The sequence below is a fragment of the Lepidochelys kempii genome, chromosome 2 (genome assembly GCF_965140285.1).
Source record: "Lepidochelys kempii isolate rLepKem1 chromosome 2, rLepKem1.hap1, whole genome shotgun sequence".
NCBI classification, from domain to species: Eukaryota; Metazoa; Chordata; order Testudines; family Cheloniidae; genus Lepidochelys; species Lepidochelys kempii.
Genome location: NC_136381.1, coordinates 2,427,112 through 2,454,386, shown reverse-complemented (window position 1 = coordinate 2,454,386; position 27,275 = coordinate 2,427,112). Strand labels below are relative to the sequence as shown.

General features: G+C 56.2%; 1 protein-coding gene across 2 annotated transcripts; it reads right to left on the bottom strand.

Annotated features, from left to right (window-relative positions):
- Positions 1 to 368: 368 nt before the first annotated feature.
- Positions 369 to 26,668, bottom strand: LOC140906253 (TBC1 domain family member 20). Of its 2 annotated transcripts, XM_073329859.2 has the most exons (9): positions 26,572 to 26,661; positions 21,550 to 21,695; positions 17,539 to 17,727; positions 15,723 to 15,803; positions 13,891 to 14,077; positions 4,643 to 4,744; positions 3,496 to 3,637; positions 2,570 to 2,754; positions 369 to 1,765 (listed from the first exon to the last, which is right to left on the bottom strand). In XM_073329859.2, the coding sequence occupies exons 3-9, from the start codon at positions 17,672 to 17,674 to the stop codon at positions 1,516 to 1,518; spliced, it is 1,083 nt and encodes a 360-aa protein (XP_073185960.1). In that variant the 5' UTR covers positions 17,675 to 17,727; positions 21,550 to 21,695; positions 26,572 to 26,661; the 3' UTR covers positions 369 to 1,515. The 2 variants fall into 2 exon arrangements, with proteins under 2 accessions (XP_073185960.1, XP_073185959.1); XM_073329858.2 differs by lacking the exon at positions 21,550 to 21,695 and having other exon boundaries at positions 26,572 to 26,668.
- Positions 26,669 to 27,275: the final 607 nt, after the last annotated feature.

The window sequence follows — 27,275 nt, the reverse complement described above, 5'->3', positions numbered from 1 at the left end:
CAGGCCAGCCAGCCGCTTGGCAACCGTCCCCCAGCCCAGCTCTTCCCTGCCTGCCCAGAGGCAGCTCTCGGGCAGCAGGCAACTCGGGCCTAACTGGCAGAAGTGCTGGGCACCCAAAGCTGCCATTGACTGCACCTGGGGAGGGGGGTTTGCTTAGCCCCGAGGAAATAGAGCCTGGGGGGCTCACACTGAGCTCCCCTAACCCAAGCACCCAGGGAAGCCGGCCATGCGGCCTCTTGCTCTGCCCAGCCGCAGAGGCTGTGAGGGGAGAGCAGAACCCAGCCCTCCTGCAGCCGCACCCCCAGCTCGAACCCTTGGAACTGCTTCCCCCAAACCCGCCCCCACCCCAGCCAATGAGACACAGGGGGTCAGGCTCACACACTTTATTCACACACATACCCAGTGCGCCCCAGGTGAGCCTTTCCCAGGCAGCACCCTGCAGCGGGGGGAGCCCAGCCTGCCCCGCTTGCTGCTGCCACCTCTGGGGACTGGCAGGGGGAGGCGGGTGCCACGGGCTGCTTTCCCAGCGCTGGGGGAAGGGACAGCTGATGTGCTGCAGGGGCTTTATGTGGAAGAACTAAAGTCGAAGCCCTGAGAAAAGGGCCTGCCCCAGACTCTGGGCACAGTGTCCCTCCATGCTGGGCGGAGGGGCCGGGCTGGCAGGGCCAAGGCGAGAGCAGAGGGTGGGTACAGAGGAGATGCCAGGAGGACCCTGGGTGCAACGCCAGCAGCAGGAGAGAAGCAGCAATTTAGGCGAGGCCTCTCCCCTGGCACAGCCTGTGCGGGGCGCCCTTCCTCGCTGCCTTCCAGGCTCTGCCCAGGCCTGTGCGCCCTCCCTCCTCTAGGGATCCCTGCCTGCCGCCATTCCTCACACCCTGCCCCGGCCTGCAGCACCCCCCAACTGCTCTGCTGGGACAGCGCTTCCCGCAGAGCCCCCAGCCGCTCGCACCCTCCTGCTAGCGGAGGAGGGGCTGCCTGGCCCCTCCGGGTGGGGACGGCTCTCTCCTTGTGTCCTGTGCACAAACACACAGTCAGCTGGTACTTAGCAAACTCCCACCCCACGTGCACCAGCACAGCCCCATGGGGCAGAGGCTGGGAAAGGGACCTAGGAAAACTCTCGGTGGCCATGGGGGGGGCCTGGGGATTAGTGCTCTGTTCCCCTGCAAGCGCCCCGAGGTCACCGTTCTACGCTTCCCCAAGAGAGCTGGCGTTGGGCCTGCCACAGCCCTAGGAGAGACCCAGCGGTCAAGTCCCAGCTCTCGGCCAGGGTGTGACCCCAGCCCTCCCTGCTGCAGGCCACGAATGGCTCAGGCAGCAGCAGGACAGGCCCGGCCCAGTTCTGTGCCGCTGTGGCTAATGCTTTGGCTACTGGCCGCTCTGAGCTGGGCGCAGCCTGTCGGAGCTCGGCTGCCCTGGCGTTTGAGACAGTCCAATAAATTAAGACGGAGGCAGCCCAAGGGGGCCGCCCCCCCACCAAAGGGCTGTGGCTCCAGGGCCCGGTGTCCACGCCGGGCACTAGAAGAGCTGCAGTAAGAACTCCGGTGCCCACTCCAGGGCAGTCTGTGTGACGGCCAGAGCCGCTGCCCCCAGCGTGGCCGAAATCCCCCACACGGCCGCTTTCACCAGCGGGCTGTGCCCAGCCGTGGGCAGGAGAGCAGCAGCTTCGGGGTGGGCGCTGTCCTGTTGCTTCTGGCTGCGCAGCACGGAGTCTGGGCGCTGGCGGGAGGCGGCCAGCTGGAAGGCGGTGAAGGTGCCTATGGAGATGCTGGGAACAGACAGGGAGGGAGCCTGTTAGCACGGGGATGAATGGCATGCAGGGTTGGCCAGGGCCCAGCTGGGGCTCTGCTCCCTAATGCCGAGGTGCGAGGGCAACTCTCTTCCCAGGCTGCATGGGGGGACCTGTCCTCCTCGGCTGCACTGCCATGTTAAGAGAAGGCAGGGGGGCATCTCTGAGCACAACCCCCAGTGCAGCCCTCGGCTCTGCCGAGCTGGACACCCTGGGTTACCGCCCTGGGTGGGAGGGAATCAGACCTGCTCCAATGTCCGCCATTACCGCGCTGCCCAGGGGCTGGAGACCCACAGAAAGGCCATTTACGCTCGTCCTCCCACAGCCAGGGGCCTTCCGCTCCGGCAGCGCCAGCCTGTGCCGTAGTCTTGGAGCCGCTCAGCCCCAGGGCTGCATGGGGGGGGTTGGCCGGACGTGTGTGACAGCGGAGTGGGACGAGCTCACCGCCAGCCTGCCAGACACCATGAGCTAAGAGGGGTGCCCAGTCCCCCCACTGCAGCCGCCAGCATGCCTGAGAGCTTGGCCAGACCGCCTGGTTTTCTCACTGCTCCAAGGACAGAGGGAAAATCGACAAGGCGTTTGGGAACCCTGGCCCCTGGCAGCAGGGATGGTCGGGGAGTGGGGCAGCCAGCTACATGACAAGGAAAGAGAAGAGCTGCACCTTTAACCAGACACTCCTGCCAGGGCCCGGGGCAGCCCCACACCTAGGAGACCACTGGGGGCCGGGTGCAGGTCCAGCAGCAATTGGCCTCCCGCTCCCCCCGCAGCCCTGTCCTCCCTCACCTCTTGTGGTGCTGCAGAGCCGCCTGCTTGGCCAGCTCGGTGTGCGGGTGGCGCTGGAAGAGCTGGAGGGCCCGGGAGAGGAGGCTCTCGTACGGGAGGTTCTGGGGGATTTGGGACAGAAGCTGGTGGACGCTGGGCATGTCGCAGTCACACGCCAGCACCTCCTCTTCCCGGTGCAGGACGATCTGCCGGGAGAGCGCGCCATGGTCACATGGGACACGTGCCCCTGCAATAACCCCCAGCCCCGACAAGGGCTCTCCGTGGGCTGCCTCTGCCACGCCCCGGTCAGACGGTTCTAGGTTTTACACCATGCCCAGCACCTTACCACGCCTCTGACAAAACAGCCACCTCTGGGGTGGAACACAGCTGCTGTTTCACAGAGAACAGGACAGTGCACACCAGTTTGAGACAGGAAGTAAAAGAGAACCCCGTGACCAAGTGAAGTTGCAGGGGGAGCTGTGAGCCACAGAACACAGTCACCCTCCTGGGAGTTGGGCTGGGACTCCACGTTAAGCAACTCAGCTGGCTAAAAGAGCCAGAGGATCATCCGTGGCCAGGAGCAAAGGCACAGGGACCTCGCACCACACCGGGGCGCTGGGCTCAACGCTGGCTCCCCCTCTGAGTTACTCACCCCCTCCCTCCAGCAACTCAGCGGTCTCCCATCCAGCTACGGACCATCCTGGCCAGCTTAGCTTGTGAGAAGGGCCAGGGGACAGAGCTGCGCTCGCTGGCCTGCGTTCGAGGGACGTCGGGCTGGGGGATCGCAATGGGCCCTTCTGGCTTTGGAAGCGGGGGAGGCAGGCTGGCAGCCGGTCACCTTCCCCTGCTAAGCCCCCCATGGAAGCGGGGTGCCAGGGGACAGGACTCCCTCCCAATTCCGCTCCCTGGGGCGGGGAGCCAGGGCTGAGGACTGCAGGCAGACGTACCGCGGCAGCGAAGTAGACAGGCAGCAGCGGGTGTGAGGCCAGGAAGAAGTCGTAAAGGCGCAGGACGTGGGGGAAGCTGGTGAGGACGTGGCCGTACCACGTGATAAGCCAGCTCAGGGCAAAGATCGTCCCCACCTCCGCTCTGCAGACACGGGAGAGAGGGTCCTGCTCAGACGCTGACTGTCTCCTTCCTGCCAATACCCACCCCCAGTGCCGCCCCCATCCCCCAACCTCGACCCGCTGCCCCCAACCCTGACCCGCAGCCCCCCACCCCCAACCCGCAGCCTCCTGCCCCATTCCCCAACCTCGACCCGCTGCCCCCCAACCCTGACCCACAGCCCCCCGCCCCATCTCCCAACCCACCACCCCCAACCCTGACCCACAGCCCCCCACTCCCAACCTCAACCCCTACCCGCAGCCCCCGCTCCCAACCCGCAGCCCCCCCAACCCCACCACACAGTTCCCCGTCTCCCAACCCTGACCCACAGCCCCTCAACCCATCTCCCAATCCCACCACACAGTTCCCCGTCCCCCAATCTGGCCCCACAGCCCCCCGCCCTCCAATCCTGCCCCAGAACCCCCCAACCCTGCCCCACAGCCCCCTGCCCCCAATCCCAACCCACAGCCTCACATCCCAACCCCAACCCACAGGTCTCAGCCCCACAGTCCCTCACCTCCACCCCACAGCCCCCCCAACACTGCCCCACAGCTTCCTGCCCCCAACCCACAGTCCCCTACCCCCAACCCTACCCACAGCCTCCAATCCCACCCCACATCCCCCCTCCCAACCCCAACCTGCAGCTCACTGCCCCACAGTCCCCCACCCCCAGCCCCCAATCCCAACCCTCTGCCCCAAACCGCAGCCCCCCATCCCAACCCCTACCTGCAGTCCCCCGCCCCCACCCTCCAATCCCGACCCACAGCCCCTGCAGCCCCAGCTCCTCCCCCACACCCAACCAGTTGATACCTCCCAACCTGCAGGACCCAACCCAATTATTTCCATCCTGGGCCCATCTTGGGGGGTGGGGGTGGAGAGGGGTGGGCTCTGGGCAGATCAGTCACGTTGCTGCTGGGCCTGGGAAGGAGGCAGAGTTGCATGGTGCACAGCCCCTGCCCGCCCCCAGCCCAGCCCCACGACTGACGGTACCTCAGCATGAAGTCATGGAGGCAGAGGCTCTCCCGCTGGAGGATGGGCATGAGATAGTTCAGGATGTGCTTGGTGCTGTCCATGGTGGGGTCCATGAAGTCCCTGCAGACGGGGAGAGGTTAGAAGAGGGTGTCCCCAGTGAGGCACCAGGAGTGCGGACGGGCGTGATCACCACGCCCCCACTCAGTGCATGCTGCGACCGGGAGCCTCCCCGCTCCTCCCCGCACTGTAGTACAGGCAGCGTGGATAAAAATCAAGGATTTAAAAAAAAAAAAATCAGATTTTTTTGATAAAATGTTTTTTGAGGAAAAAACCTACCTAAAGATAGTTTTAATTAAGATACATTATAGCTCAAATATATCATGGATTATAGGATTATAAATTCTAATTCTATAGTTTGAGACAATATATTCATGTTGATAGCTGCTTTCAACTACCTGAAAGGGGGTTCCAAAGAGGATGGCTCTAGACTGTTCTCAATGGTAGCAGATGACAGAACGAGGAGTAATGGTCTCAAGTTGCAGTGGGGGAGGTTTAGATTGGATATTAGGAAAAACTTTTTCACTAAGAGGGTGGTGAAACACTGGAATGCGTTACCTAGGGAGGTGGTAGAATCTCCTTCCTTAGAGGTTTTTAAGGTCAGGCTTGACAAAGCCCTGGCTGGGATGATTTAACTGGGGATTGGTCCTGCTTTGAGCAGGGGGTTGGACTAGATGACCTCCTGAGGTCCCTTCCAACCCTGAGATTCTATGATTCTAGGTAATGTTTAAGAAAAGTTTTGTAAATGAGTTCCAATAGTTCATGGATTAGGGACCCAATCTGATGCGGTTCCAGGGGCTTCTGTATAGATTATTTAGGGTTAATCTTTCTATCTACCCAATGGGACGCAGTGCTCAGTCTGGAAGATACCATCCAAGATGCTTAGTTTAGCAGTTCCCAAACTGTGGATTTGTGTCTCCAGAGATAACATGCTTGTTAACAGCAAAAATGTTTTTAAATAAATAAATAAATAAAATATAGAGGTGAGAAATAACAGAGCTCAACCCTATTGTCCATCAGGAAATGTGTGTACACAGAGTCAATCCCTTACCTCTCTCTAAAAGGGCAATGTTTCAAAAAGTTCAATGAATAGAAGATTGTTGGGGGCAGAATAGATCTGGATAAGGAGAAAAAGTCTGGAGATAAATAGGAGAAGGGAGGGACAGGCAGTAGAAACAAAAGTAAAACTATTTGAGCAGCATATTCCAGAAGTTTCGAGGTCTTTCTGAGTGTAGCCTTCATTGATTTGAGATCTACCAGACCATTCTCTCACTAGAAGGGAAAACCTATAATAGCAGCAGGAGGTAAGACAGACCCAGTTTGGGAATATTTGAATGAAGTTCCTCTACCTGTGGCTAAGACAGGCATGCGTGCAAAATGCAAACAGTGCGTAGATGGAAGGGGATTAGGCTTGTCTGAATGAAACAACATCAGGAGAAGTGTTCCTTCTCAGGAGGAAGCTGCATTGAAGATGATGAAAGGAACATGTCTGAACATGCAGGATCTTCAGGTTGGTAAACTTTTTTATTTCACACTTCTCTCTTAAGGACGGCCTGACTTCCTTCTGGACTATTATTGAATTCTCATATTTGAGCAAAAAATACAGTTGTTACTCTATGGTACTGTCATTTTAGATGCAGCTGTGATAAATAAAGAGCTGAAATAGGCAGATCTTCCTTTTACAATTTCACCTTTACAGTAGTGCTGAGTGTCAGCGAATGCAATGAGTAACGAACACTAAATGAGCAGTATGGTAATAATTAAATAACTGCATTGACTTATTTTGTTTAGGAGAATCCATCCTCAACATACAGGATTCTGAAGACTCTCCACCTTCAAGATCACCATCATTTTCTATAGTTTCAGAGTTCTCTGCCAATGACAGTGTTTCAGTCACATCATGCATGTCGCACAGCTACAGTATGGCACCTGTAGCAAAAAGAAAAAAAAACTCCATCGTCCAGAAACAACCATAGATAAAGTTAGTGATAAGAACCAACTGATTACAAAAAGAGGTAATTGATGAAAAAATTGCCCGATTTGTTTACACAACAAACTCTCCTTTCCGTATGATTGAGAATCCACACTTCATTAACATGGTTCAGTCATTAAGACCAGGATACAGATGCTCCCTGGGTTACACAAGACCCGACTTACACAAATTCGACCTTACGCAAAAAGTCCCATAAGGCATAAATAAAGTTTTCGAGTTGCGGAAAATATTGCATAGTTTATGGAAATGCAAAGTACTGTAGTGCGGAGGAATACAGCAGCAGGACCTCCTACAAGGGAAGGCTTTGCGCTCTCACAGCCTCGTGTTATTTCAGTGATACTGTATTTCTGTTATTTCACCCTATTATTTCATTCAAATCATGCCTGGAAAGCGACCAAATGATAGCAAGAGTGCAGGACCAACTCGTAAGCGAAAGAAGATTGATTTAGAGCAGAAAATGAAAATAGTGAAAAAGTATGAAGGCGGACAAAGCCTGCCGTCAATTGCTCGTGAACTCGATTTGGCTACCTCAACAGTGAAAAGTATTTTGAATGATAGTGCACATATAAAAGAGCATGTGAAAGGCTCTGCTCCTTTAAAATCAACCGTCATAATGAAGCAGCGTTCTGGAGCTATCTACGAAATGGAAAAGTTATTAACAATGTGGATGGAAGATCAGATTCAAAAACGTGTGTCGCTTAGCTTCATAGGTATTCAAGCGAAGGCTAAGAGTATGTTTGAAGTCATAAAGGGAAAATATAGTGATCCTAATGCAAAGTTTGTGGCTAGTCATGGGTGGTTTAATAGATTTAAACAACGTGCAAATTTTCACAATGTAGAAGAGAGTGGTAAGGCTGCTAGTGCTATACAAAAGCAGCTGAAAAGTATCCCAAAGTGTTACAAAAACTTATAGAAGAATGTGGTTATACAGCCCAGCAAATCTTTAATGTTGATGAAACTGGATTGTTTTGGAAAAAAAAAATGCCAGACAGAGCAAACATTTCAAAAGAGGAAAAGACAATGCCAGGGTTTAAGGCTGTGAAAGATAGGCTAACGCTTTTGCTTGGAGGTAATGCTGCTGGAGATTGCAAATTGAAACCATTGCTTGTTTATCATTCAGAAAATCCCCATGTGTTTAAAGGCATAAGTAAGGCTACCCTTCCAGTTCATTTCCATTCAAATCGAAAGGCTTGGATCACAATGGCACTTTTCGAAGACTGGTTCATATATTTATCCCCGAAGTGGAAAAATTCTGCAGAGAAAACGACATCCCATTCAAGATTATGCTTATCGTCGATAATGCTCCTGGACATCCCGCACATTTAGACAACTTTCACCCTAATGTAAAAGTCGTGTTTCTGCCTCCTAACACGACTTCGATCCTACAGCCCATGGATCAGGGGGTCCTTGCTAATTTTAAAGCCTATTATTACCTATAAAGAACATTTGCACCAGCAGTAGAAGCAACTGACAGAGAGACTGGCAAGACTTTACGCGATTTTTGGGAATTGTGTAACATTTACCAAGCCATCCTAAACATTGCTAAGGCCTGGGCAGGGGTTACCCAAGTTTGTTTGAATGCCGCATGGAAGAAAACATGCCCACAGTTCGTACACAGCTTTAAAGGGTTCAAAAAAGAGGAAATCTTGGAGGAGGTGGCAGATGACATAGTGAAGCTTGCTGAGCAACTTGAGCTGGAGGCTGATGTTGGGGGTGTGGATGAGCTTATTGAATCCCATGGAGCTGAATTATCCAATGAGGATCTCATGGAATTTGAAGTGGAGGAAGAAGTTGAAGAAGTAGAAGAGCCACGACACTTCAACACCCAGGAGATGGCACTTGCATTTTGTGAGATTGAGTCTGCAATGGCAAGGTTTGAGAAGATAGACCCCAATTCCTCACGATTCTTGAAAGCGAACAGAGGCATTGACGAAACGCTGGCCTGTTACAGACAGATATATGAAGAGAAGAAAAAGGCCACTATCCAGTCATCTCTCAATAAGTTTGTAAAGAAGGTTGAAAGGTCTGCAATGTCCATATCTCCACAGCCTTCCACCTCCAAAGCCCCTTCTAACGACCCCAATGATGTAATGCCTGTCTCCTCCTCTCCTTCCTCATCTACAAATTAAGCCCATTGTCATTCACCACCAAAACGCAGCCTTCAGTGCGCCAGGATAACAATAGGATTAAGGTAAATGCAATATTTTTGTTGTAATTGTTTTTTATGCTTGAACAATATACGTTTCCAACTTGCATAACCCGAATTTTACGTAAGGCTTTTCGGAACGGAACGATTGCGTAAGTAGGGAAGCATCTGTACACTCCACCCAACACAGCAGAAGTTGCAAGAAAATTGCTGGACAAAGTGTCTGAAAGAGAAACTGAGCAGTGTGCCAAAAACCTAGACGGTGAAATTGTTAACATGAGTCTTGATGGGTGGAGCAATGTCCACAACGATCCTGTTGTATGTGCTTGTGTGACAACAGAAGAAGGGAATGTCTTCCTTACAGAAACAATTGATCCATCAGGAAATGCTCACACAGCAGAATACTTACAAGAAGTAGCAGTAAAACAAAATGAAAAAACATTCAAATGTCTACTACGCAGCTTGGTCACAGACAATGCTGCAAATGTATCCAAGATGAGAAGAAATTATTTAGAAGAGAGAGTCCCAAGCTAATAGCATATGGCTGCAGTGCTCGTTTGATGCACCTCCTAGCCAAAGACGTCAGTGTTCCAGAAATAAAAAGTTGAAATTGCAAAATACTTCCGTAACAACCACTTTGCAGCAGCTGCTCTGAAAAGAGTGGGAGGAACCAAGCTCACTCTCCCACAAGACGTGCGATGGAACTCAGTCGTGGACTGTTCTGAGCACTGTAACAAGAACTGGCCTAATCGGATGACAGTTTGTGAAAAAAATTGTGAAAAAATAGATGGCCCTGTCATAGCCTAAGTTCTCAACATTGGGCTTAAGAGAAAAGCTGAACACGTGCTGAGCACCCTGAAGCCTGTTTCCGGGGCCTTGAACAAAATGCAGGGAAATCGCTGTTTTATTGCGGACGCTGTTGAAATCTGGAAGGAACCGAGCAAGATCTTAAAATACAGAAATATGCAATGACAGAGTTAAATTACAAGCATTAAAAAAAACCAGATGGGACAAGCACCATCTCCAGCTCATTTTCTTCCAAATATTCTCAATACTGGGTACCAGAGTCAAACCTTAACTGCTGAAGAAGAGGAGTTGGCAACGACATGGACATCCAGCAATCATCCCTCCATAATGCCAATTATAATAAACTTCAGAGCTAAGGGTGAACCATTCAAGAAATATATGTTTGCTGATGATGTTTTAAAGAAAGTCACAGCAGGAAACTGGTAGACGTCACTTAAGCACTTGGATTCAGAGACTGTTGAAGTGATCATCTCACTTTTACCAGCAGTAGCTTCTTCTGCCGGTGTAGAAAGAATATTTTTCTTCCTTTGGACTAACTCATTCCAAATTGAGAAGTTATTTGGGACCTGAAGAAGCAGGAAAGCTTGGTTTTCTTTTCCAGATTATGAACAAACAGGAAAATGAAGGTGAAGACGACTGAGTCAGCTGCCGAAGCCAATATTTTAAGTTTCTCATGTTGATCTGGCTGACACAGTCGAGTTAATTTTTGGGTTGTTTTTTTTTTTTTAAATATTTCATTGAACTATTTTACTTAAAAACAAACCTGATTTTAAAAAAAAGTGAAGGTTTAACTAAATTCAAAAATTCATATACTTGTTTTGTTAAAATATTATATCTTTGCGGTTGAAGAAAAAAAATCCAGAATACATAACACTGTTGTTTTAGTGAAATAAAACAATTTAAATGTCTGTCTGGTGATGTTCTCCTCCTAATACAGCATGGCAAGAAAATCCTCCAAATATTAATGATTAACCTGTTGGACTGGAGATAGTTCACCTCCCAATGACTTCATAAACATCAGCCTCATTTACCTTTGGTAAATGAAATAACCAAACAATTATTAATTTTCTGATATAGCTGTAAAACTCATCTGAAAAGTTTTCAAAATAAATCACTTTAAAAGTGTGTACCTTCTAAAAATGAAACCTACTTCTCTCTCTGAGTTGTGAAGAATATGTATTAAGGTTATAACAACCAATAAGAATGGACATTTATGTAGAAATCCATGATTAAATCGAGTCTTCCTGACTTTTGATATAAATCAATTTGATTTAAATCAAATCCACCCTGCTTATAATGAAACAAACGAAAGTTTATTTAGGAAAGAACAGAGATTCAACTAAGAACAGGAGAAAGTGATGGAAACAAACGATGACTGTACAAAACCAAACCACAAAACGCATGTGGGTCTGCACTTAGTTACAGTTACCTTTCCTGCCTAACACAATAGGCTGCTCCCATGCTCCAAAGTTCAGTCTCCTCACAGAGACAGCTGGCTTCCTGGGAACCAGCATCCAAACATTCAAAAAACACCCCACCTCCACAAGATGTTTCCTCAGTGAATTAATCCAGAGGCCCTTCCCGCACTACGTGTTACAGTGACAGTCTATTGTCTTTACTCACACAGGGCGATCCTGTTCCTTTTTTACCTCCAAGTGGTTGATTGTTTGCAGTTGTCTCTGATGGTTTCCATCGATTAGCCTTGCTCCATTCCAAGGCTGACAACTGAGCCTTGCAGTACATCACCAGCTAACTAGGGAGCAATGACAACTCCCTCCTGCTTGAGTGGGCCGTCACCAAGACACATTATCCCCTGGTGAGTAACTTCTTCTCCAAGCCCATAAAGCACACAGTCAATAGAGTTACATTAGTCCCTAAGTATTACTCGTATATACACCTCACAAGGATTATGAGATGTGGTAAGTTACAAGCTTGCCAAATACCCCTCACGGATAAATACCCTGCAAGACATGTGTTTGGTATAGCAAGTTTGTCAGGTCTGAGAAGAGACTTTTTGGAAAGAAGAGGGGACCCTTTGCTACGGGTCACAGAGGTCTCAAATAAAAGCCACTGCTGCACCAGTCATCATAGAATCATAGAATATCAGGGTTGGAAGGGACCTCAGGAGGTCATCTAGTCCAACCCCCTGCTCAAAGCAGGACCAATCCCCAACTAAATCATCCCAGCCAGGGCTTTGTCAAGCCTGACCTTTAAAAACCTCTAAGGAAGGAGATTCCACCACCTCCCTAGGTAACGCATTCCAGTGCTTCACCACCCTCCTAGTGAAAAAGTTTTTCCTAATATCCAACCTAAACCTCCCCCACTGCAACTTGAGACCATTACTCCTCCTTCTGTCATCCATCCTCTTTGGAACCCCCTTTTAGGTAGTTGAAAGCAGCTATCAAATCCCCCCTCATTCTTCTCTTCCGCAGACTAAACAATCCCAGTTCCCTCAGCCTCTCCTCATAAGTCATGTGTACCAGTCCCCTAATCATTTTTGTTGCCCTCCGCTGGACTCTTTCCAATTTTTTCACATCGTTCTTGTAGCGTGGGGCCCAAAACTGAACACAGTACTCCAGATGAGGCCTCACCAGTGTCGAATAGAGGGGAACGATCACGTCCTTCGATCTGCTGGCAATGCTCCTACTTATACATCCCAAAATGCCACTGGCCTTCTTGGCAACAAGGGCACACTGTTGACTCATATCAATATCCTTGCAAAACGCATGCACAGATGCTGCGTGCGGGGTACGCTCCTAAGGGCTGTGTCTAGAGACGAGCCACTGGCAGAGGTGAAAAACAGGTTTTCGGTCAGACAAGGAATGTTTCTCTAGCAGGCTGTTTTCATGTACTTTAAGCAGCGTCTGGTTCACAACCTCATCGATCCGAGCCAAATGCTAATGCAGGATCGGGAAACCGTCAGAGAGAGAAAAGTAACAGGAGGAAGCAAGTGGCAGCTATGTTCATTCCCTCTGGAGCCCCTGGCACTGGCCACTGTCGGAAGACAAGCTACAGGGCTAGATGGCTGGGGGAAGGGATAGCTCAGTGGTTTGAGCATTGGCCCGCTAAACCCAGGGTTGAGAGTTCAATCCTTGAGGGGGTCATTTGGGATCTGGGGCAAAAATTGGGGATCGGTCCTGCTTTGAGCAGGGGGTTGGACTAGCTGACCTCCTGAGGTCCCTTCCAACCCTGGTATTCTAGGAGTCTATGGACCTTTGGTCTGACCCGGTCTGGCTGTTCTTATCTTAAAATGCACCTCGAAGCTTTGCTCTCTAGGACATTTGGGAGACAAAGACGACATCCTGGCATCCTTTGCCTGGGAAGTAAACAGGCAGCGATTTGCTTCATGACAGTGGGGTCTCAACCAGGCCTGGCTGAAAACGCTGGCGAGAACCTTGGGCGAGATAAGCTGCTGTAGACCGCAGGGTAACCTGGTCGCTAAGTGCAGTCTCTAGGAACTGTGCTGTGATACTGTTTTTCATGCAACCGTTTGTTTCCAATATTCTTACTTGCTGTCCCCTGAATCTCTGTCTTTGATGATAAACTTATTCTTGTTTTCACTCTAAATACACCCAGGTGCTGCGGGCTAAGCACAGTGCTGGCCCTCAGCTGAGCCGTACCAGCTGGTGAGTTCTGTGTGCGCAGGAGGGCTGGTCACTCTGTGAGTGCCCAGTGGCTCGGGGCTGGGCCCTCCAGAGGGACGCTCTGAGGACTCGGGGGTGGGCGTGTGCCTACCGCTCCCTGCGGAGGGAGCGGGGCCTGCGGAGGCCTGGCAGGCAGTGCTTGGTGGTTTTGGGGAGCTGATCCCCAGCAGGCCCAGACAAGACTTCCTCACAGCCCTTAGACAGACATGGCTACAAGGGCCAGAGGACCCAGCGCCGCGGCAGCAGCTCCCCTCCCTGCAATGAGCTATCCCCAGGGGATGCCCCTTCTGAGCTGGAGCAGTCTGTCTCTGGGAACCCAGCCTGGCGGGTGTGGGGAAAGGGGCACTGCTAGTCCCAGGGAGACCCTGTGAGATTCCAGTCCAGATCTCTCAAGAGCCAGACTGATGCCCCAGTGGTTAATGCTCTGCACTGCAATGCAGGAGACTCAGGCTCAAAGCCCCCCAGGGCCGCAGTGAACACCGCGGGGGACAGGGCTGGTGCCCCAGGGGTCCCTGGCTGGCACAGTGCCCTGCAGTGCCACACTGACTCCCAGACCAAGGCACAGGCTGGCCGAGGGGACGTCCCACCCCACTCCAAGGCAGCCCTGTTGGCCTGATACCGGAGATGGTGGGTGGAGAGTTTCTCCAGCAGTGCGCTGCCCATGCGCTCGCCGGCCACCAGCAGGAGCGTGACGGCGATGTCATGGTAACCCTGGTAGTAGTGCAGCTCGGGGTGAGCCCTCAGGATGTGCAGGATGAGGTCGATGAGCTGCTCCTGCAGGACCTGGCGCTGCTCGGGCCGCATGCCTGCGCAGAGACGGAGGGTCAGAGCCCCAGGGCACCGTGCAATGCAAAAACCCTGCTCCAGCACCTCCCACCCTGCCAGCTCCTCAGAGCCGGCCCCCACTGGAGTCTCCAGCTCCCCCACCCTGGCTCTGCTTGAGCAGGGGGTGTGGTGGGAAGACTGTCAGACAGGAGGCCCCTGCAGCGGTGTCGCCCTTGGGCTGACTGCAGACCCCTCTAAACCCCTCTGGCCGTTGGTCCCAGCCAGGTCCTCCTGACCGAGTGCGCTGTGCCTCGGGCCCAGGTACCCGGGCTCCACGAGCTGCCCTGTCCCAGCTGTCTCAGCGGGTCCCAAGCGGAGATGTGGTCTCTGCTGCAGCTGGGCCTGCTTCCTTTGAGGATTAGCACCAAGGCCATGAGCCAGCAGCCCCCAGAGTGCCAGGAGCACAGCAGACTGGAACCAGCAATTAGGAGCTGGGGTCCCCGTATCGTCCCTCCCCATCCTGCTGAGCCAGCCAGTCCCTCATCCAAGCCCGGGCTTATGGAGAAGAAGAAGAGAGGCCTGGAGTGCCCAGCGAGCCCCAGTGCAGGGCGCACGTGGGGCGGGAGCGTGATCGCCGCGTTTGGTATTGTGAGTTGGTCAGGTCTGAGAAGAGAACTGTTAGCAAAGAACAGGGACCCTTCGCTCTTCCAGCCTGACTCGCACACGGAGCTTCCTCACCACACCTTTTTCAGCTGAGCGGCCCCCACTGGCCCCATGAAGCCAGGTGAGACTGGTGCCCCACCAACCCCCCCAAATATCCCACCACCTGGCTGGCCAGATTCACCCTCAGAGACAGCAGAGGAGCGACAGGGAGAGGAGGGAATGAATCTCTAGGCAAGGGATGTGGGCAGGGGGCTGCTACAGCCAGACGCTCGGGTGCGGGGCTGGGTTAGCGGATGTTCTAAGGCAGGACCACAGGATCCAGCGAGGGGCACAGGTACCTTCCGAGGCAGGGGGCTCCCCTCCGGCACCAGCTCTGCAGGGCAGAGCCAGGAACAGGCAGGACAGAAAGAAAACACAGTTACCAGGGAGACCCCCCTGCAGCATGTTCCCCGCTGCACTGGACCCAGGCTGGGCTCTGCCGGTGAGGAGGGGCACGTGCCGTGGAGCCTAGCCATGCGTGCGGATGCACGGGATGAGCCTCAGGAATCTGCGGGGGTGTCGGGAGCCCTGGGCCCTCGCTGACTCTTGCAATGGGGAAGTGGGGAAGCACTTAACCCTTCCCTGGCCACTCTGAGCTGAGAGCAACAGCCCAACGCAGGAATGAGGACATGACCTCTGGGAACGCTCCACCCCGCCCTTACAAAGCTACCTGGCCCCACCTCACACACCCCTGGGCAGGAGGTGGCCTTGGGTCTCCATCCCAGCAGTGCAGCCTTTGGGGAGAGGGGAAACAAACACCCCTTCTCCCCTCAAATCCTCCTGCCCCCCAGCAACTCCAGCCACCCTTCCCCACAGCTCCCATGGGAGGGAGGTGGGGCCATCAGGCCTCTGCCCCCTGGGACTAACCGATGCCCAATCCCAGCAGACAGAAAAGCTCTCCCCAGCTGCCACCACTTCAAACCAGGAAGGGCCTGCGGGAACCTCGCTGCCCACAGGCACGCCCGGCACCAGGGCACGTCTCACCTTGGGGGAAGCGGCGTGTGGAGCGGTTCACGTCTAGCTGCACTTGGGTGTAGTCCTTGTGGTTCCGGCGGACAGCCCTGCCTGGGGGGAGAGACCAGTGGGGTCAGGGGCATGCTCAGGGCTAGCAGCAATCCTGGCAGTCCCACATACCTCCTCAAGGAGCTGCCCAGCTGACATGGGGGTCTGCAGCATGGACCTCAACTCAGACCCAAGAGCTGCAAGAACAGGACAATAGCAGAGGCAGCCCCTCCTCCCCACTGCCCTGTATCCCTCCTTGGCTGGAAGGACTGGTTCAGCCTGGCATCGGAGAGGTGAGAGCTTGGGTACCCCGTCTGAGCCTTTGCCCTCTAGGACAGGATCACTGGGTTAGGCACGTCCAGCCAGTCACATGGCCCCTGCTCAATGCCCCCCCAGACAGCTCTGATTGACAGCTCATTGGAGGGCTGGTACCCATACAGCACTGGGCTAGCGAGCAGGGAGCTGGCAGCAGTTCCAGTGTCACAGTGGCAATGACTGCTCTGTGCCCATCACCCTGGCCCCAGGGCATGCCAAGGAGATGAGGAGCAGTCAGCTAGTGGGCAGAGCACACAGCTGGAGCTAACAAGGCAGACATTAACCCCAGCTCTAACAGGAGCCTGGGCAAGTCTCTGGCCCGGTCCCCATGTTCCTCAGGCATTAGTCCATCTCCTGGCTCAGGGCATGCAGAAGGGGGTCACAGCTCCACTCCTAGGGCGGCAAGAATTAGTCAGCACCCCAGTCAGGCTCAGTGTCTGAAGTCAGCAGCTTCTCGTCCACTATCCCCACTACAATGACGATGAACCACTGTGAGGCAGCAGGGAGGGGGAAGTGTTGACCTGGGAATGTGGCAGGGGAGTTTCACTGGGGATGGGTTTCAGAGTAACAGCCGTGTCAGTCTGTATTCGCAAAAAGAAAAGGAGTACTTGTGGCACCTTAGAGACTAACCAATTTATTTGAGCATGAGCTTTCGTGAGCTACAGCTCGCTTCATCGGATGCATGCCGTGGAAACTGCAGCAGACTTTATTTATACACAGAGAACATTCTCTGTGTATAAATGTTCTCTGTGTATAAATAAAGTCTGCTGCAGTTTCCACGGCATGCATCCGATGAAGCGAGCTGTAGCTCACGAAAGCTCATGCTCAAATAAATTGGTTAGTCTCTAAGGTGCCACAAGTGCTCCTTTTCTTTTCACTGGGGATGGGAGACCTGAGAGCCTGTAACCTGAGCCGGGAGGGGGAGGTAACACCTCTGCCCAGGAAACTGGACAAAGGCTGCAGGAGGGAGCCTGCTTGGGGAGGGGGCGGGGGGCGGGGAGGGGAGCCTTGGCAGCCACACATATTTAAACACCTTCTGGACACACCAGCCCACAACCTCCCATGTCTATCATGAGGTGCCACCCACGGGGACTACAAGCCCCAGCATGCACTGCTCTCCCAGCATCCAAGCAGGATGAAATGTAAGCACGCTACGAATATGAATTAACCCCACGGAGATCTATACGATCCCCATTACACAGGGGATGCTGATGAACAGAGGGGCAAAGTGATGCGACAGCAGCAGAGGTAGAGAGAGAACCCAGGAGTCCTGGCTCCTAGGTTCCCTGCTCTAACCACTAGCCTATAGTGTCCCTGCATAGAACCAACCATGCAAGTGAGACCCAAGCACTTCCCGCTCATGTGACAGTCAATCAGAACTCTCCCCCGGTGTCCGGAAGCCCGTTAAGGTGCTGGCCAGCCCAGCAGCGAGGCCCTGGGGCACAGACACGCCCCTGTACGCCAGGGAGCTGAGCCCCCCTACCTGGCTTGGGAGGCAGGTTGTACACGTTGACGCTGAGCAGCTTCGGCCAGACCTTCCTGCGGATCTCATCTGTGAGCAGCCCCCCCTCGCTCACAGCTGCCCCCCGGAGGGTCTCCACAGCCACAGGGTCACTCATTAGGGCCTGGTGGATTAACAGCAGCTTCTGCTTCCTCTTCGACCCGAGCAGCTCTGCCAACAGGAGAGAGATGGTCACCGTCTATGCCCTGCCCAGCTCCCCACGCTTGGCCGTCGCCACCTGTATCCTTCTCCTGGCTTAGCCTTCACTCGAATCCCTCCCTGCAGCACCCAGCGTGATCCTCCCAGGGCTTGGGGCACTGGGCACACGCTCAGCTCTGCCACCTACCTAGGCCTGCAGACTCCTCAGGGAGGGGCCTGGGACTCCACCTGTGGGATGCACCCAGGGAGAGGAGAGACAGAAAGCGGCGCAGCCAGTTTCCCCAGATTCAACGAGGATAAAGGCAAACGAATAAGCGAACTCCCAGCGGCTCAAGGGGAGACAGTCCAAGGGCGCAGGTAGGCAGAGCTCCTGAAGAGGCAGCGAGTAGGTACCAGTTTGGTTTCGTCTCCCATCACAAGAGCAAGCAGCCCAGCGTAGCTGTGGGCGCTGCACGCACAGGGACCAAGTCGCAGAGCAGGGAGGGGAAGCTCCCACCTGGGGCACTGCGCCCAGTTCCAGCCACCCCATGCCCAGAAAGAAAGCGACAAACTGGAAGGAACTCAGAGAAACGGGTGACTGGAGGCTCCTTACTGGAGAGAGTCTGACACGAGCAAGGCTTGGCTCAACGACAGCTGTGGGGCCATGGGGCAGAGATGTGGATGCGAGGCCAAAAGGCCAGGGGACACTCCAGCTAGCACAGAAAGCTGCAGCTTGTCTCCTCAGCGACACTGGCTACCACGAGTGCAGCAGGCCCGTCCTCCGCTGATCTCGCAGAGAACAGAGTCTAGCTCAAGGTACTGCACGGCCTAGCAGTGGGGAGTCTGAATGGAGTCCATCGTGGATAGCGCCGGTCCTCTGGCCCCAGGGGACCTTTCTGCCATCAGGCGGCAGAGATTTCCCAGGGGCCATCCAGACTATGCAACGGCCGCCCCAGGGACAAAGGGTCACCCCAAAGCTCGCCAGCCCTGCTCCCTGTGCCAGCTGAACATGGGCCAGATGGGACCGCCGGGGTCTCAAGTCCAGCCCCTGCTATTGCAGGTGACCCCATTGTGTGATCCTGACAGGACAAGTTCCCACCAGCAGGTCTGCAAGAGAAAAGCTGCCCCACTCCTCTGATCGAGCTGTCCAGGCATGGCCACAACAGCAGAGAACCAGAGAGCCCTTGGCAAAGCCCCTCGCAGGAGGTTGTTATGAAAACAAAGCAGACAGGGGAAGACACAAAATCTTGTGGTGAATCAGAAACTAGCCAAGGCTGAAAACAAGGATGAGGAGGAGTATGTGGGCAAAGGGTGCGTGAGCTCTCTGGGGCAGGGACGACCTTTTCTGCAGAAAAGGACCTGGGGATTACAGTGGACAAAAAGCTGGACATGAGTCAGCAGCGTGCTCTTGTTGCCAAGAAGGCTAACGGCATATTGGGCTGCATTAGTAGGAGCATTGCCAGCAGATCAAGGGACGTGAGTATTCCCCTCTATTCGGCAGCGGTGAGGTCACATCTGGAGTCCTGTGTCCAGTTTTGGTCCCCCACTACAGAAGGGATGTGGACATATTGCCCTCCGCTGGACTCTCTCCGAGGAAAATGATTGGGGGCTGGAGCACATGGCTTATGAGGAGAGGCTGAGGGAACTGGGCTTGTTTAGTTTGCAGAAGAGAAGAGTGAGGGGGGATTTGATAGCGGAACTACCTGAAGGGGGGTACCCAAGATGATGGAGCTCAGCTGTTCTCAGTAGTGGCGGATGACAGAAAAAGAAGCAATGGTCTCAAGTTGCAGGGGGGGAGGTCTAGGTTGGATATTAGGAAACACTAGTTCACTAGTGGGAAGCACTGGAATGGGTTCCCTAGGGAGGTGATGGAATCTCCGTCCTTAGAAGTTTTTAAGGCCCAGCTTGACAAAGCCCTGGCTGGGATGATTTAGTTGGGGATTGGTCCTGCTTTGAGCAGGGGGTCGGACTAGGTGACCTCCTGAGGTCTCTTCCAACCCTGATCTTCTATGATTCTATGACCTGTGCAGCCCCATGCCAATGAGGCTCTGGTCCTGAATGGTGATTCTGGGTTCTGTACTGGGACCAGCATTTAATTATTCATTACACAGGGAAAAAAACGACATTAAAAAGAACATTATTAAGGTTGCCAAATCAAGCACTCAAAAATTACAAAAAGCCTTAATTCGGCCCCCTTTGTGCATCTGCATTACAATGCAGTCCTTAATTATGTGATCAGATACTATTTGTTCCCCAGGATTCCTGCCTCATTCAGTTCACAGGATGGATGATGCTCATTTATCCTCATCCACCACTGTGCAGCCCCAGGCCTTATTCACCCACAGCATCTGAACCCTGCTCTTCAACACTATTGTTCATTTCCTCTTGGGCTTTTCTAAGGCCCTCAGCACTATAGCATCCGAGTGCTTCACAAACAATTTATCTTTGCAACACCCCTGGGAAACCGGTTATCACCCCATTTTACAGATGGAGCCCTGAGGCACAAAGGGATTCATTTTGGGGTGGCCAATCTGAGACACCTAGGACCTGATTCTTCAGAGTACTTAACATCAACAGCACTTTGTATGTTCAAAGCACAGCTCCCGTTGAGTGCTCAGTGCTTCTGCAAACCAGCCCCCAGGTCTCAAGTCGGGCACCCAGAAAATGGTGCACACACAGTTAGCACCCACCTGTAAAGAGCCTGGTTTAAGTGACTTGCCCAGCAGCACACAGGAACTCTGTGGCAGAGGGAGGGATAGAATCCAGTTCTCCAAGGCAGCATTCACCCACCTTAACCATGAGACCAGCCTCTCCGCCTGCATTCCCCTGCCTCCTTCACTACACACCTTCCAACTTCTGCAACAGATGAGGCAGCTGCCTTCAAGACACAGCCCTGACTGCATCCCCAAAGCAGGTCCCTCCTGTTTACTGAATCGGGGGGTAGGGGCACTGAGAGCACAGGGGAGACAGTCCCCCTGTTCCCAGTTGTGGTCTCTCCAGCCTCAGGGCTGGAGCATGCTCAGAGCTGATGGAATCTATGGAGCATGTGTGAACTACAATTTCTCAAAGGCTTGTTACTTGGCCAACTGTGGACAGATTGACACAGGGATGGCAAAAGGCACCACCCTAACGCAAAGTCCAGGCCCACGCCCAATTTCGAGTCCCTGCTCCAAAGCATAGAGGTGCCAGAGCTTCTCAAAGGCACGGTTGCCAGGACTGTAACATGGGCTGACCCACTGTAGCTGAAATTTTCAAAATAAAATAATAATAATAATTAGCCTGAGGCAGACACCTGGCTTGAAAAGCTTTATCCCAGCCAATTAAAGACTGGGAAAGTTATAAGCAATTGAAAACAGGGTGTTATCATGGGAAATGTCAGGCATCCATAATAACGGCGGATGCTCCGAGCCCTGCCCAGAACGACGTGGGAAAGGGAGAGGGGAAGTCTGCAGAAGACACAATTATTTTAGTTTGTTGAGAGTGGAGACGGCTGAGGAGCTTCCGAGACTGACCCAAGCAGTGCCGTGGCCAGCAGATTCACTTGTAACCAAAGCGCAGTGATGCCCCTTTGGAGTGACTAGCCTGAGCTCCTCGGGCCGCTCTAACAGAACCAGAGCGGCTCAGGCAAGGGGCCTGGGCAGCACGCAGGACAGGAAACAAAGGTCCGGCTCAACGGGCAGCAGCAATCCAGAGACAAACAAAACGTCAGGGTGAAGAATCGTACAGAGGCTACCCCCCTGCCACTGCGTGAATCAATGGGGCAACCTGCGCTGGGATTCTGGAGCAGCTCCAGCCATGTTAGAGATGTAGCAGAAAGAGGGGTGGGGGAGGGTGCAGGGGAGTGCCGGGTATTACCGAGGGGCAGGTTGGCTCCCTTCAGTGTCCCAGGGCTGGCGTGAAGCCTGCTGTCTCACCCACATGCAGCCAGCTTGGCGGGTTTCACAAGCATGCTGACTTCCCGGCAGGCTCCAGCAGCATCAGCAGCTCACAGGACGGGCTGGCTGGGGGAGGTGGAGAAGCAGATGTTGGGACATCCACCCACCGCAGCTGTCACCCTCCCCTCCGTGCACCTGGCCCCGCGACTAACCCCACCACAGGACCCAGGAGCAGCCCTTCTGCGCAGCCCTCGCTCGGGCAGCGGCCACAAGCCGGGACGGGGGTGAACACAAGCAGGAAGGCTCCAGCAGGGCAGCTGGATGCCATCCCCTGCTCAGGGATCGCTCCCTAGAGGATGCCTTCCAGACTCTTAGCCCCTCTAGCCTGAGGCACCCCAAGTGACGGGGTTCCCCTGCGTGGGGAGGGGCGCTACAGCCTGAGCCAGCTCACTGCAGGGCAGCGATGGGGCTCCCAGCCCTTCCCACAGGGAAAGGACTTCCCATCTCAATGCATCTCACCTACCTACATTCCATCCCCTTCCTCCTGACTCCACCCTGCTCCTCCCCACACTCCCTCCCTCCTTCACCCTTTGTTGGCTGCCTTCGTGGGGATAGACGCATGGGGCGCTTTTAATCTGGCCATCCAGCTCTGGCTCTCCAGGCCCTGAGCATTTCTGTAGCTCTTCTCCGAATTCCCCGCAGCTGGCTTTCTAGGGGCCAGCGCAGAACGCACTATTCCAGGAGCAGAAGCCCCAGAAGCCACGTCAGGGACTCTCTCCTCCTTGCTCCAGGCTGGAGACCTCTCCCCACGATGGCATCACCACCGATATCATTGCGAACGTCACCCCACACCTCAGCCCTGACGCCTCCAACTGAGTGCTCCAGGAACAAGGGGAGGGAGCAGACTCAGACACAGACGTGGCAGAAAGGCGCAGCGGGTTTGGAAGCCATTCCCCACCGTTTTCCCCATTACCGGCCTCCCATAAATCACCACTAGAAACCAGAATGTTCAGGGCTGGCGCGTCAAGGCTATGACACCAGTCGCACGTCACCAGCACCTGCATGGGTCAGGCCCTGAGCTTCACAGCGCATCAGACACTTCCCAGGGAGCCCCAAGAGGTCGAGTGCTCAGGGACCAGTTTATGCAGCAACATGTTTGCCCAGCTAAGCGCAGGTCTAGAGCATCCTCTGGCGCGACGGGATGCAGAGACAGGAAGCAGAAATGCTCTATAAAGAGAAGCCAGCAATTCAGCACACTCCACCGTTCTGTTGGGTGCACCCTGGCTCTCCTTCCCTCCCATCACGGGTTCTCCCAGCTGTTCCACAAAGCACCTCCCTTAGTTTCTTTTCCAGCAGTGAAATTACAACCCTGGCCCGTATTCCAGGCAGCGCCCCTCTGGCGCCGAGGGGTTAATGCGCCCAACTGCAACCCTGAGGGTCGCCGGTTCGGCTCCATGCCGCACTGAAAGGTCACCTCCAGCTCACCCAGCTGCGAAGTGGGTACCCGGTCCATCGGGCTGGGGCAGTCAAAGGCAGTGGACGTGATGCTGGCACAATTGCCTCCGTGTGCCGCTGGCTGTGAAACGGACAGGCCTCAGGCACGTCGGCCCGATGAGCCACGGCCCCCCACCTTTCTTCCTGCAGCTCCTGCCTGAGCCCCAAGGAGACAGGCGGGGTCCTGCCAGCACTGCCTGGCCACAGCCTTTCCACCCCATCACAGAGCAGCCACGTAGGGAACGAGGCTGCTCCCTCAGGAGACATAGCAACGAGGCCGAAACTCCCAAGCACCCAAACCCTCCTCCTCTCCACGCAGAGAGCGCGGACCCACCCTTGCCCAAGAGCCTGGCTGGAACGTCCCAGGGAGCTGCATCGTGAACTGCCAGCCAGGCTGGGAGCAGGGCACATGCGACCTCGCGACTCCCTTTGCCACTCTGCACAGTTGCCCTGAAGAGGCCTCAAGGCCAGAAGGGTGAAGCGAAACCGGGGGGCAGCACATTTCCCAATCCAAGGGCAGGGGGGTCAGACACAACACGCTAGCTCTGCAGCAGCTTTGGGAAGCCGCAGATAATAGAATGCCAGTTCCTAGAGCTATCATCCACAGATCTCACAGCGCTTCACCGGGTCCAGTTTACACAGATGGGGAAACTGAGGCACGGAGCAAGGAAGTGACTTGTCCCAGGTCACCCAGCAGGCCAGGGGCAGAGTCAGGAACTGAACCAGTCTCCTGAGTCCCTGCCCGGTGCCCTACCCACTAGGCCACCTTGCTTCCCATCGGCACAGGGCAGCCAGTCACCAGACAGCCCAGCACTGGGCTGCGCTCTAAACACAGCACTCAGTCACCAGAGCTAGAAACCCCAGCCTGGGCCTGCCCAAGGGCTGTCCCCTGTCCCCAAGCAAGGCCAGCAGTGGCTCTCAAGGAGGACACAAGAAGCCAGTAGCGGGCACTCACGGGATAGCCTGTCCCAGGGGAAGTGCCTCCCTAGCCCCCACCAGTTAGCACTGAATCATGCCTTGTCGTGGGGGAAGGGGTCTATAGCTCCCTACAGCCCTGACAGACCCACTGGAGAGGGACGGGTGGGGCATCCAGCCAGGACCATCCCAGCCCCACTGCCGGAGCTGCACCTACGACACCCACCCATAGACTTTAAGGTCAGAAGGGACCATTATGATCGTCTAGTCTGACCCCCTGCACAACGCAGGCCACAGAATCTCACCCACCCGCTCCTGTAACAAACCCTCACCTATGTCTGAGCTACTGAAGTCCTCAAATCGTGGTTTATAGACTTCAAGGTGCAGAGACTCCTCCAGCAAGTGACCCATGCCCCACGCTGCAGAGGAAGGCGAAAAACCCTCAGGGCCTCTGCCAATCTGCCCTGGGGGAAAATTCCTTCCTGACCCCAAATATGGCGATCAGCTAAACCCCGAGCATGTGGGCAAGACTCACCAGCCAGACACCCAGGAAAGAATTCTCTGTAGTAACTCAGATCCCACCCCACCGAATATCCCACGTCAGGCCATTGGGCAAATCTACCGCTAGTAGTCAAAGATCAATTAATTACCAGAATTAAGCTATCCCATCCCACCATCCCCTCCATAAACTTATCAAGCTTTGTCTTGAAGCCAGATAGGTCTTTTCCCGCCACTGCTCCCCTTGGAAGGCTGTTCCAGGACTTCACTCCTCTGATGGTTGGAAACTTTCGTCTAATTTCAAATCTAAACTTCCCGATGGTCAGTTTATATCCACTGCAGCATGTCAAAGAGCAGCATCCCCTTCTGCCCTCCCCCCCCCAGAGCATGGGGGTCCCCAAGGGTCAGTGCCCCCCAGCAACTCCCCCCCACCCCAGAGCGCCCTGAGGGGTCAGCACCCCCCAGCACCTCCCCTCACCCCTGAGCACAAGGGGCCCTCAGGGGTCTGTGCCCCCCAGCACCTCCCCCCACCCCAGAGCACAAGGGGCCCCCCAGGGGTCAGTGCCCCCCAGCACCTCCCCCCGCCCCAGAGCACAAGGGGCCCCCCAGGGGTCAGCGCCCCCCAGCACCTCCCCCCGCCCCAGAGCACGGGGGCCCCCCAGGGGTCAGCGCCCCCCAGCACCTCCCCCCACCCCACAGCACGGGGCCCCCCAGGGGTCAGCGCCCCTCAGCACCTCCCCCCGCCCCAGAGCACGGGGGCCCCCCAGGGGTCAGTGCCCCCCAGCACCTCCCCCCGCCCCAGAGCACAAGGGGCCCCCCAGGGGTCAGCGCCCCCCAGCACCTCCCCCCGCCCCAGAGCACGGGGGCCCCCCAGGGGTCAGTGCCCCCCAGCACCTCCCCCCACCCCACAGCACGGGGGCCCCCAGGGGTCAGCGCCCCTCAGCACCTCCACCCGCCCCAGAGCACGGGGGCCCCCCAGGGGTCAGTGCCCCCCAGCACCTCCCCCCACCCCAGAGCACAAGGGGCCCCCCAGGGGTCAGCGCCCCCCAGCACCTCCCCCCGCCCCAGAGCACGGGGGCCCCCCAGGGGTCAGCGCCCCCCAGCACCTCCCCCCACCCCACAGCACGGGGCCCCCCAGGGGTCAGCGCCCCTCAGCACCTCCACCCGCCCCAGAGCACGGGGGCCCCCCAGGGGTCTGCGCCCCCCAGCACCTCCCCCCGCCCCAGATCACGGGGGCCCCCCAGGGGTCAGTGCCCCCCAGCACCTCCCCCCACCCCACAGCACGGGGGCCCCCCAGGGGTCTGCGCCCCCCAGCACCTCCCCCCGCCCCACAGCACGGGGGCCCCCCAGGGGTCTGCGCCCCCCAGCACCTCCCCCCGCCCCAGAGCACAAGGGGCCCCCCAGGGGTCAGCGCCCCCCAGCACCTCCCCCCGCCCCAGAGCACGGGGGCCCCCCAGGGGTCAGTGCCCCCCAGCACCTCCCCCCACCCCACAGCACGGGGGCCCCCAGGGGTCAGCGCCCCTCAGCACCTCCCCCCGCCCCAGAGCACGGGGGCCCCCCAGGGGTCAGCGCCCCCCAGCACCTCCCCCCACCCCAGAGCACAAGGGGCCCCCCAGGGGTCAGCGCCCCCCAGCACCTCCCCCCGCCCCAGAGCACGGGGGCCCCCCAGGGGTCAGTGCCCCCCAGCACCTCCCCCCACCCCACAGCACGGGGCCCCCCAGGGGTCAGCGCCCCTCAGCACCTCCCCCCGCCCCAGAGCACGGGGGCCCCCCAGGGGTCAGTGCCCCCCAGCACCTCCCCCCGCCCCAGAGCACGGGGGCCCCCCAGGGGTCAGTGCCCCCCAGCACCTCCCCCCACCCCACAGCACGGGGGCCCCCCAGGGGTCTGCGCCCCCCAGCACCTCCCCCCGCCCCAGATCACGGGGGCCCCCCAGGGGTCAGTGCCCCCCAGCACCTCCCCCCACCCCACAGCACGGGGGCCCCCCAGGGGTCTGCGCCCCCCAGCACCTCCCCCCGCCCCAGAGCACGGGGGCCCCCCAGGGGTCAGTGCCCCCCAGCACCTCCCCCCGCCCCGAGCACGGGGGCCCCCCGCTCACCTCCCCGCCGCAGGCCCGGGGGGGGCCGCTCGGCCGAGCCGCCCCCCCGCTGCCTCGGGCCGCCGCCACTCATCGCCGCGGAGCCAACTCACAGCCCCCCCCCAGCCGGGCGACAGAGCCCGCCCCCCCGCCGCTTCCACCTCCCCATTGGCGCTGCCTCCGCTGCTCATTGGACAGAATCGCCGTCGCTCAATTTCCAGGCGCAGGAGTGGGTGGGGGGAGGAGGCGGGGCGCAAGGCGCGCTGGGAAATGTAGTTCACGGGGAGCTGAGGGCCTTGGGTTGTGTCAAAGAAGGGTGGGGGGCATGGGCATGGGGGGGTCTGCATGGGTGAGGGTGGGGATGCAAGGGTGAGGGTGCAGGGAGGAGGGTGTGTGGGGTGGGGGGGATGCAGGGGTGGGAGGTGCATGTGTAAGGTGGTCTGGAGGGGTGGGGTGTCTGGGGATGAGGGTGGGGGGTGCATGGGTGAGGGGGTCTGCGAGGCTAAGGGTGGGGCCTGCGTGGGTGATGGTGCAGATGATGGGGTCTGTGGGGGTGAGGGGCATGGGGTGAGGGGTCGTGTGTGGGGATGAGGGGAGGGGATGCATGGGTGGGGGGTACATAGGTGAGGTGGTCTGCAGGCATGAGGGGGTCTGCAGGGGTGAAGGTGTGTGGAGTGGTGAAAAGGTCTGGGGTGAAGAGGGTGCACAGATGGGGTGGGGGCATG

Bases quoted from the DNA above. Each gene is read 5' to 3' on its own strand.
- LOC140906253 (XM_073329858.2), bottom strand. From the start codon at position 26,644: ATGAGTGGCGGCGGCCCGAGGCAGCGGGGGGGCGGCTCGGCCGAGCGG. The intron at 17,728-26,571 runs GTGAGCGGGGGG...TCCTGTTGGCAG, and splicing joins CCCGGGCCTGCGGCGGGGAG to AGCTGCTCGGGTCGAAGAGG. The intron at 14,078-15,722 runs GTGAGACGTGCC...GTCTCTGCGCAG, and splicing joins CACACGCCGCTTCCCCCAAG to GCATGCGGCCCGAGCAGCGC.